The 12,040-nt window shown below is 39.3% G+C and overlaps 1 protein-coding gene across 3 annotated transcripts in view; it reads right to left on the bottom strand.

Annotated features, from left to right (window-relative positions):
• The window catches only part of cacna1ea (calcium channel, voltage-dependent, R type, alpha 1E subunit a), a 93,101-nt gene that overhangs the window by 56,243 nt on the left and 24,818 nt on the right, over positions 1-12,040 (bottom strand). For all 3 annotated transcript variants that reach the window (XM_077534575.1, XM_077534576.1, XM_077534577.1), the window contains exons 3-4: positions 10,089-10,357; positions 67-173 (exon numbers count right to left, since the gene is read on the bottom strand). In XM_077534575.1, the coding sequence (XP_077390701.1) occupies positions 67-173; positions 10,089-10,357 (376 nt within the window). The remainder of the gene's footprint in view (positions 1-66; positions 174-10,088; positions 10,358-12,040) is intronic.

The following is a 12,040-nucleotide window of genomic DNA, read 5'->3' as shown; positions in this document are numbered from 1 at the left end:
AGCAAGAGTGTCTTAATCAACAGCTCAATCGTAAAGTGCAATTGAATGTTCATATTATTGTCTCACCAGTCTCTTTGACATTGGTGTTTTGTCCTCTTCGGGTAGGTGTTGCTCAAGAGCCAGGACGATACAGTTGGCGATGATGGTGGCGAGGATCATGTACTCAAACGGAGTGACGGGAGGAAGTTAAGGAATACAAGACAAATATCTAAAATAATGCCTTCTTGAAGACAACTTGAAAAGTTGACCCGGTTAATTTAAAAAGTCATGAAGTGTCAGGCGATACTGTCCCACTCCAGTCCTGCAGGGGCAGTAATGTGCATGGCAATGTTGTTTTTGTGTTATCTTGCTAACTCATGCTCACACTGGCACTGAGGTAGTATTTTAAATAAAATACCTTATTTATGTATCCATGCACCCATTTTCTATCACACCCACCGTAATTAGGATCATTGATGACCTGGAGCCTATCCCAGCTGAATTTGGGCAAGAGACGAGGCAAACTCTGGACTGGTTGAAATAGCCAATCACAGGGCATGTAGCCAAACAACCCATCCTTCTCTCATATAACAGTTTTAGGTAATAAATTAGACATATTTTCTGCTGAATTAATATGAACATGCTGCTAATTAAATTTGATGATGCTGTAAGATTTACACACAGCTGTCACTTGAAACTGCATTTCGCAAGTGGCATTAAACTACTCTCCTGTTGCATGATAGCGCTAACAAGTTACATAATAACGATGGAGACATAAATTGTTGTATGCTTTAATCACCATGGCTGTATTTTTCACAAGCTAGTAGTTGTTCGATCAACATTACAAAACAGTACACATAAGTCATGATTTCGCGAACTAAAATCAACACATACCAACCAACCTTGCCCAAATCACTCAAAATACAAGCAGCAACACATCTAAATAGAAACATTTTAGTTTGATTTACCAGATAATGCTTTTTACTTTGCCATTTGTTTGCGTTTGTCATTTTGTTTCTTGTCTCGCACACTGTAGCGCTAGCTAACAGCTAATACGCAAAATGGCGTCCACCGTTTTGCATATTGAACCTGGCTCATTCATTTAAGTCATATCTAAGAAACATGGTGACTGGCAAATGAAAAATATATAAATGCTCCACATACACAAAGACAGAACCGATCAACGTAATGTAACGGCAAATGCTAAAGAATTTGTGACCAGAAATGATAAACGAATACATTATTTTGGGGAAATTTAAGTAGTTTATTTAATGAAACCCTGACTGTGGATGATTTTGAACAATGTCATTTTAACACTCTAATTTTGCCATTTTTGACTGTGTTGTAGTGCATCTTCGATTACAAATCTACTAATTTTTTGGAGAAACGTGCTTTGCTGCCGAATGAAAACGACAAGCACACAGAACGAAACATACTGTTCAATGAATACCTCTGTGACTGTCATCAATCTAAACTAAATACAATACTTTTTGTCAATATTGGCTGACATTAATTAATGTGTGCAATGTGCAGAGGTACCTAATATTGTGGGCAATGAAAGGATGAGACGTGGTCAATCCATGAGTGCACTCAGGTGTTTGTAACTGGTACCTTATGTTTCATACCACACTCAGCTGATATTTCACACCCCAATTATTCCTTACTCCCTACAGAAACTGACTACTAATGTAGTCAATCACATTGGAACTGCTATTACAAAGTCATTATTGTAAGCCAGAGACAGTAAGGCTATTACTGTTCCTTTGTATAATATATAAAAAGAAAATGAACCAGCCTTGTTATATACCTATTCAGACTGACACCTAATCTTTGCTGCAACCGCATTGAAACAGTGTCCCTCACATTTCACACTGTGCCGAAGTAGAAGGATGAGGCAAGGCAGCGCCAAAGAGATAATAGGGCAGGAAAGACAGACGAGAAAGTGATCGAGAAGGAGGAGACAGGCCGATGCTTGCGAAACAAGCGGGTGAGGAGGATAAGTGGGAGGCATGAGACCAAATTAGGCTGACACCGGACAGATCGATAGCGCGTGGCTGTTGATGCCCAGTGGGGTTACTCTGGGGCGTGTGAGTTATGAGAAGCTTAACAAAAAGAGCAAATACAAACGTCAACACCCACCAGCTCTAACTTGAACCTGGGCCGCACTGTACATTAGCACAGGGGGGCTGCCATACATTTGTGAGGCCATCAGAAAGCAGCAGACAAGAAAATGTCTTCATGACATAATATCTGCATCAGATAGTTTTTTTTTTTTTTTTTTTTAAATCTCATGCTGATAAGATAAATGCTGCCTCCACGTCCTTAAACAGCAAGCAACAGGAGGGAAGGAGATGTAATGGAGGGAGGGCGTACGGCAGTAAAACAAGGTGGAAGGTGGTATCCACGGCAACAGGTTTCTCTTGGCGCCAAAAGTCAATGCTTGGTGCTTACTGGGGCACTGTCGTGTGTATTTTTGTTGATATTCCTATATTAGTTTTAGCTTCTATGCTTGCTTGGGACCTTAAAAAACAAATCATGAAGAGAGTGGATTCCGATATTGTGGAATTAACTTTAGCTGAGCTCCAAAAGCCTCCCAAAAGTAGATGAGTGAGGCGAATAAATCCTTTTGTGACAACTTTCTGTCTGCTTTTTTGATCTGCACCTGATCCTTCAAGACTTAATGGGTTTTTCAATTTGATAACAGCAAAATTAGCACTGTTAATTCAACACCTGCAGAGTTGAATTTAACACTTCAAAAGCGTAAACATATAGTTACAACACTTTTGTAAGTTCATTTTTTTCACTGAGATAGAGTTAAAACAACGCTGATGATAGTCACTGGTCGGTGTTAATTTTACACCACACAGCACAATTATTACACTATCTAGTGTTGTACTTTTTAACACTCAAAACGTGTTGCTTTCATTCCCACTAGAAATATTAAAGGGATACTTTACTTATTTAGCCATTTTTGGCACTCAAACTAATATTTTGCCTATAATAAATTTGATATTTTCATTATTTTTCATGTACAATTAGTACCTTTAAAAACACATTTTGCAACTTGTTGTCGACTGAAAATGACATCACAAGGGCTCAGGTAACCAATCACAGCTCACCTTTTTTCTAGGTTTGGTCATGTGACATTCACAAACTGAGCTGTGATTGGTTACCTGAGCCCTCGTGATGTCATTTTCAGTCTACAGCAAGTTGCAAAATGTGTTTTTAAAGGTATGTGAACAGTAATGAAAGTATCAAATTAATTATAGACAAAATATAAACTTTTTGTTGCTACAATGGGCTAAATAAGTGAAGTATCCCTTTAAGTAAATATTTAATGCTGGTTGAGAATCAAAAAACGCTACAGTGTCAATTTAACACATTCATTGCCAGACCAGCAAAAAAAAATGCATCATTTGACATCTTTTTCCGTCAATGGCAGTGAATGAGTTAAGCTCCCAATTATATCCCACACATTGTACAATATAATTATGTTCTACTAAAAACAAAAAAACAAAAAAAACAAAAATCAGTGATGGGACAATGAAGTGCTGCCTCCATGAGGGAAAATACAATCCATGCTGACTTTGTGGGGGGTAGCGTGTCCTTCACAAGTTGTGCCCTTTCTTTTTTAGGGTTGGGGAAGCCACCACTAGCTCCTCCGTTAATCGTCATGGTAACAAAATTCTCAACATTAGTCCATCGGTATATGGGGCAAAATGAGAACAGACAAAAAGTATGTAGGTGTAAAGGGGAGTAAATTCTTTGATCCTTGAGGCATTTTGACAAAAGTGTTTTACAGACTTATTAGCAAGAATTTGAATTTGTTTAAAATTGTGAAGAAAGTGAAAACATCTATATTAAAGTTAAAGAGACTGAACAAGTGTCTGTAAACTAATCACTCCAGTCCTCCCTAAGTGCTGCGGTCACACGCCTCGTGCAGATTCATCAGTCAAGCGCCTCGTGAGCGATCCCGTGAGTCACAATGACGCTCGCGCCGTGCTGCAATTCCTCAAAACACGCATGTAAAAATAGACACAGAGACGAGCTGCCGTGCCGCGCGCAACCGCCAATATGCTCAGGCTCCAGTTCTCGCATCCACACACTGAAGGTGAAAGTGGAGAAGGAATTGCTGGCTTCGAAGACTCGCTTAATGGAAAGATTGAAAAATGAAAGAGGCGGACAACACCTTTCAGATAATTATAGTAAGGCTTTAGAAAAAGAGTGTGACATTAAGAACGACGTAGCGTTAACTATATGGCACAGTCATCCCCTCCAACGCATCACCTTCACGCATCAGCAGGTTGCTTCTGAGAATCCATTTTGAAGATAAATGCAGTCAGCCATCAGTCAGACAGCCCTGCAAGTCAAAGTCAACTCTTAGGTAACTTCTGGCCAAGACAAAAATAGGAAATGGTCTTCGGTAGCGTGAACATCGACCTCCGATGTCTCGGATATAGACTCAAGTAAATTTAGATTTTTGCCATAGGAATAAATGGAAATAGAAACAAGTTACAGAGTACACTGGACATAAGAATCAAACTTTGGGTGTCATTGTCCCCCCCCCTTTAATACACTATTTGAGTTATAATTACACTGTCAACCACTAGATGGCAGCACAATATTTTGTTTAACACTCATAAAACAGGTGAGCCATGATTGGGTGCTACCTAACCCCGGGTTTTCACCGGATGCGGTTGCGGTGCGGTTGCGGTGCGGTGCGTCTTGACTGCGTGATCCGGACGGGTCAATTTTTTTGTCAATCCACACCGGCTCCGCACAGCTGCGGTTCGGCAGCTCCGTCGCCGCCCACTTCCCAACGTGTCTCGTGGGACCGCGCGCGCACGATCATGTGGCATTTCACAACGACAAACATACAGAAAGTCTGTGCTCAACAGAGAAGCAGAAAGAGAGGTGGACTTCTTTTGATTTAACCTTTTCTTCTTCTTCTGCTATGAGATTCCATGCAGCATCCTTTTTTTGGGTGTCCTTGTAAAGTATATTAATAACGAGAGTCGGGTCAGTGCGGGTCCACTCTTTATTTCTGTCTTCCGCGTCCGGCTGCCGCTCAGTACGGCAAGCGAGACGGGCACAACAAGCAATCGCGAACATCAAACTCACAATACATTACAGTCCTTATAAAAAGGATGTGCCGTGTCATATATTATTTTGTGGTTTTCCACCTCCAATATAAACCTCTCCTCGTCCATGTTCGCTGGTGTCTAAACCGTGAATGAGCACATGGCCCGGCGACGCCCACGTCACGTTTTGCTGAAAAACTTGCGAAATAGGAGCTGGCGAGTGTTTTATTCTGAAAGGTAACCGGAAATTTATTTTGAAACTGCCTCGGTCTTCCTGTCCCGCTCGATGTGTTTTGTGCTAGCTTGCCATTTGCCGGAGGCCTACCGCTGCGGCGTCCGGCAAAAATAGAAAATAGGCTATCCTTGCGGAAGGCTTGCGGCACGCCGCAGGCCTTCCGCAGTCGACACGCAACGCACCCGCAAGCGGTGTAAACTGCACCATTCGAATGAATGGAATCTAATTGCTTGCGTCGCCGGACCGCACCACAACCGCACCGCAACCGCACCGCAACCGCATCCGGTGAAAACCCGGGATAAGCCCAAAGCATTTGTGTCATTTTCAATTGACAGCAAGTGGCAAAATGGCCGCCCCCAGAGATGGATAAGAACAGGTGGGTTTTGCTGCTTAATTCATATTCCACAAAGCCATTATTAATAATCAGAATATTGTGTTTAGGTTAGTGGTGGCAATTACATCATATTATAACGTTGTTTTTTTAACTTGACTTCTTTAAAACCTTGAATGCAGTAACACTAGACTGAGCTGAGAGACAATATGTCAAGTCAAGTCAAGTCAAGTCATCTTCATTTATATAGACTGGATTCACATTTTCTTTTGGCATCAGAGGTTTGTCCATTTCAGTAACTTTTAGTTGTATTTCACACTAATATTCAAATGACAATAAGTTGAGTAAACGCTGCTCTTAAATAATTGAAACATACTGATCTTTCAAATGTAGCATTTTATAACAGAGCAAACCTACTCTACATAGTACATTCACAAAAATAATGAAATTAATAAGTCTAAAATTAAATTATTTAAAGGTGTAGCCTCTCAATGGGGCATTTCCCGCTCGAGAGAGACCCAAGGGGGATCAAAAAGGAGCAGCAGCTGTCAGTCTTCCATCAGCGTTCAGCGTGAAATTTATCCCGGGTGTTTGGTTAGTGTTACTTCCTCTCCACATTCCCACCAACCTCAGAGAGATAAGTTGCCATGTATCAACCCTTGCACACAGACAGACCCGTTCTCATGTTTGTTTATGTTAAATACACCAAGCAATTTAATGAACACACAGTTGACCTTTAGAAGATTTCCTGCAAGGACCCTGCACGTGTCTGTTAGTCATGTGCATTTTGACAGGTGACTTCAACTTCCAATTGAATCAATTGTAGTATGACAGCTACTTTCTTGTAATAATTGGCATACAAATAAGGAGGATATCTAAAGAACTTCAGTCATTAATTTAAAGTGTGTATATGTATGTAACTTTGAATGCAAGCTAACATGTTTCATAATATTCTTACAAAGCTCATATTGGCCATTTGTCACTGTTATAAAGGACAGATATGAGTTTTCAGCTGTGGACAAAAATGGAGTATGAGTAAGATGGGTATGAAATACTGGACTACAAAGGAAGGCCTAGCCTCTAAAATGGTTGGCCGCATGAGAAGTACAAAAAGTAAATAAACTCAAATTCAGAGCAGTAAGACTGTTACATAAACGATTCACAAAAAGGTGACATGTCAGGATGACCCTAAAAAGCTCTATTACTTGCAGAAGAACTTAGTCTGACCTGTATGTCAAAAAAAGACTCCATATTTCTCCCCCGCAAAATTTTATATATATTTTATATTTTTTTATATATATGCTAAGTGATTTTTTTTAGGCTCTCTATTTTTCTGCATCTGGTGAAAGTAACTAATAAAGCAACATGTAATGTAACTTAGTTACTTTAAAAACTAAGTAATCAGAAAAGCAATGAAATTATTGTAAATTCAATAACTTTATTATTTTTATTTTATTATTTTCTTTTTTATCATTATTATTATACATTTATTTGTTTTATTTATTTATTTATTATTTTTGTTTGTGGCTAAAAAGGGAAGTATGGAGAGACTGACAAAATGCATGAGTGCACTCAAGGAATGGCGATATCATTGCCCTCCCTCTCACCTAAACGGTGCTTTGCAAAAGTGTTAGCCCCCCTTGAACTTTCTCACCTCATGTTTCAGGCTTCAAGCATAAAGATATAAAATTGTATTTTTTTTTTTTTTCATGAATAATCAATCCCAAGCGGGATACAAACATGAAATAGAGCAAAATTTACACATTTTACACTTTTTTTTGTTTTTTTTGATAAATGACAAACTGAAAAGTGCACCACGGATACAAAGAGACTGGTAGAGTTACAGAAAGGCAAAAAATATTGTTTGATTCCTGGATTTTAGGTTAAATCATAAAATTTCCCTGAAAAGCCAAATATCGTAAAATTTTAGTGAGCACCGTACTAAACAATTTCCTTTGCTTAGCTAAACTTTCAGTGCCTCTTAACTGCCTCTTCGTCTCTGTGCATTTCGTCAAAGAATATATGTTATGTGTGACGGGTACGCATTCAGCTTCTAGCATCTCCTTGGCAATTTCTGTGCCTTCCCGTTGATTCACTGACCAGAGCACAGCAACATTCAAGCATCTCTCCTCCATAAAACATATTAGCTAACCATATAATCCCAGTGAGTGACGACTTGTTGCAATGGTATATGACACAGCGATCAGATATCCTTACATATAATTCTTCTTAATATCTGTTCATCATCCGCAGGAGAGCTCATTAGATGTAATAGGACACTCCCTCCCAGACAGCACATTAACCTGCTTTGCTTCCTGTCACTACAGCATACATAACACTTATTTAAAGCCAGTCTAGTCATCATGGTGCAAATACTGCCATTGGTTTCTAAAACAATAGCAGGATTTCAACACTGCCTGTTGATTAGATTTCATTCCAACTCTATTTTTAATAACATCAATGAATGGGCAAATGCAGAGGAAACAACAACGGATGACGCTTCACAATAGACTGCTCTCATTCTCTCTCTTTTTAATCCAGTAGCAGACGATCCAGTTATTCACAAGAGTGCTGTATTGAGCACAACAATAGAAGAGAAAAAGCCACACCTGGCCTGGACACCTGGTGAGCGGGACCAAAAACACACGCACACACACACACCAACACCTATTATCAAGTGATTGCAGATGGAATAATAAAGTTGCTACATTGGTTATAAAAAGTAGTAAATAGCTCTAAACAGAGTTAGAAACACATTACTTAATAATGTTTTTGTTTTTTACTGTTTCATTCTGCACATAATGGAATTTTCCATCTCCCAGAATCAAAATGGCACACCCATCAGACCATTAGTAGGAGGAAGTAGTCTGCTAACATACATAAATACATCAGCTGGGTATTTAGATAGATGTTGTAGATGCACAGACTGACAGACAGACAGATAAATTTATACTTTACTAATCAACTGGTGGAAAGATTTGGAGAAGTTTTTCTCATATGTTTTTGTTCCCTCATATTCAGTAGCTAAATAACATGAACAAAACATTAGAAACTGGTTTGAAATGACAACGCAGTGCAATTCTACCAGCCTAAAACATGTGTCTGAAAACAAAGTCTGTGATATTCTGTGATATTAGAATAGACCTGTGAACCTACTTGGATTTGCAACTAACCATTAATTTTCTCTAAATGTGTCTTCAATTTCACATTTTTTGGGGGTGCTACGTAAACATAAACATTTAAGTAATATAATTCCATAGTTCTGAAACAGACAAACAAGGCATGTAAATACACTATGTGGCAAAGTAGAATGTACAAAAACAAAAAATTTGTATTTTTATGAGTTAAAAATTTGCAAATTTACCAGTTTCCTTGTAAAAACAAAAGAGATTAATTTCCCCGCCAATGTGATTCCAAAACTTTACTTATGAAAGGAAAAAAAACAAAAAAACACACACAAAAAAACAGGCTGGTTATTTTTCAGTAAGGTCATATGGCATAAAAACTGTGCCAAACAAATCCTTTGAGTGACTCAATGAGTAACCGGTACAGGCAGTTCACCATCGCTTGCCCATAGTCGGCTGATAGTTTTGTTATTTTCTGTAGGTGTGTGCGGTGTGTGCGTGACATTCTGATTTTGATGTGTTCACCTTAATTTCACCTCCTAGACTGACACCACCTACTGTACACCACTGCAAACTGCAACCACAATGATACACGCTTTGCAATAATCGTGTATCTTTTAAACTCTTATGTTTAAAAATTATGTTTAAATAAGTCTGATTTTTTTTCTTGTTCCAAACGAATCCCACCACAACATACAGTGTACCAATAAAGTGGCTCATGTAGTGACTGTGGATGCTATCCATGGGTGTTTTCTAGTCTATTTGGGGGGGCATAAATTGAATCACATCATCAATAAAATGCTTTTTTTTAAATTTGTTTTTATTATTATTATTATGCTGTATGTAAAATGTACTTATTTACTTTTAAAACAAGCTAAAAAAACATACTGTGCTTGGCTGAAATGTAATATTTTAACCAGAAAAATACAGCAACCCGCGACATCTTAAAACGAGGATACGTGGTTCTTCTCATGAGCATGTGTTCATTTTAAAGCCAAGCTACTTAACAAGTTTTACATTACTGTATAACTCCTATAGGACACAGAGAGAGGGACTGTTACAAGTGTGTTAAAATGTACTAAAGAGTGAAATGTTGCCTGGTCGGGGTTTCAGCACCCTTAAACCTGTGATCCTAGAATCGCCCCTGATTATTGCTATCCATGGTGCTGAATTTTACGCGCTGCTTGTGTCGTCTCTTGAGAGCAGTTTGTCTCTGATTTTTATCTCAGTTAAATCTCGCGTTAATATCAATATTTGAAGTGTGATTATTTGGATCAAGTAGATCCCGTCATAGACGTGTTTGGACAGCTTTGTGTGCAGCATACCAAAAGGATATGGCCACTCAGTGATTTTCTTGGCGTACTTGCGGACCTCGTTGTCCTCCCCAAGGATGAAGAGAGACCTGTTGACGGTGAAGCAGTTCTCCCGGACGGGGATCCGGTTGTACAAGGCCATGGCGCGGGCACGCTGCGCTTTGGTCATCTTGAAGGCTGCGGGGGACACGCCACCTGTGGACGCCGCCGCTCCATCGCGGCTCCTGTTGCGCTCCGAGCCGCCGTCGCCGGTGCTCAACAAGACCGGAACGTCGTCCCCGAAACGGGCCATTCTGTCCAGGCAACAAAAGAAAAATAGAAAGAAAAAAAAAAGCACGCAATGGGGGTGATGAGAAATCGAGGTGATTGAAAAGGGCGCGGTGCTGCGTTCGATTGCTCCCCGTGATCAATCAGTCCATCAAGTTTTTGCTTAGAAAAACACTTTTCTTTTCGTGTGGTCAAGGGGGGACAGCAAGTAGACCACCGGTTTGTGCGTAAAACCAAAACGTATCCTTCCACACGCACCCTAAAAAAATCCGCACGAAGCTGCAACAGGTCACATCAGTTGAAATAATCCACCATTCACAGTTAGGGCTTCATTCCTTGCTGGAAGGGAAATAAACTTTGCCATTTCTCCCCCAATTAAATCAAGAGAGAAGAATTGCAGGGTGAGGGAGGGAAGCCTGCACCTCTCCTCCACTCTTTCCACACACAAAAATCAGGAGACGGGACCCGCATGACGTGTCTTCATGCAAATATGTCACGCCCCCTTCCCTGGGCCAAAATAAATCCACTTTGTCTGAGCGATGAATTTGCAGACAAGTTCTACTTCAACTCCAAAGGGAAAGGAAATCATTGGATGCTGAATAGCAGGGAATCAATCAGCTATTATTTACACAACAAAAGGACAACTTCAAGTGCGTTTCTAACTATAGTGTTCATACAGGGGCACGGATATGTTGGGGGAGGTTGTTTTCACTATATATATATAAAAAAAAAAAAAAAATGCAATTAATCTGTTCCAGCTTCCCAAAACAAATCAGAAAAAAATGTAATAAATAAATAAATAAATAAATAAATAAATAAATAAAAAGTTACAATGTTGGCTCCACATAGCATATTAATTCGTATTACTTACCATTATTATTACCCCCTTTTTTTTTTTTTTTTTTTTTTTTTTTTTTTGCAGTTAGCAAATTAGCATAATGGTGCATTAGCACCAACAACTAATATTGTTCATCGACAAAGAATCCAGTGTGAACTGTGGATGGCCAGATGTTGTGAAGTTTGCTGCCCCCATCTAGTGGTGGGGGTCTGAAATACAAGCAACAGCCATCTATACCTGGAAGTTCCAGAAAATGTATGCAAACGCTATTTGACAATTTATTAGGTATGCTTATTGTAACCAGTGCAAAAACTGCATCACAGACATAATGTTAGTCACTAAGATGATACTTGTATTTTTTCAGTACATGGTGTAAAAAGAGAAGGACTGACTATCCTTTATTTAGAACATGCAGCTGAAAATAATCCTCATGTGGCACCTTATTAAAATCGGACTCTTATGCGTCATCACTTATCTCTAAAGATTAATGATGTCTGTATTCACCAAGAAGACCCAGGCGGATAATTTCACTTGGTGGTAAAGCGCGGTAAAGAAATTAAAAAAAGTGACGTGTGTTAGCGACGAAAACGCTAATGTGTGTGGCTTCTTCCTTATTAGCGCACCAACATTAAAAATAGAGTATAACTTTTTCCTCGCAGTTAGATGTGAGGGTCACCATTTCCAACAGGTTACGAGTGTAATTGAAATGAGAGTAAATGATGGCACTACATTGTCCTCATGTCAGGCTGAGAGTGTGCAGCACTCACAGCTTTTTTTGGCTGAAAGGTAAAGAGGTTATTATGGTAATTAGGTGTTGATTAGGGAGTAAGGATGATGTCTACTCCCTGGAAAAAAAAATAAAAATAAAAAA

Source organism: Festucalex cinctus, chromosome 10 (assembly GCF_051991245.1).
Source record: "Festucalex cinctus isolate MCC-2025b chromosome 10, RoL_Fcin_1.0, whole genome shotgun sequence".
NCBI classification, from domain to species: Eukaryota; Metazoa; Chordata; class Actinopteri; order Syngnathiformes; family Syngnathidae; genus Festucalex; species Festucalex cinctus.
This window is presented reverse-complemented; position numbering and strand designations above follow the sequence as displayed.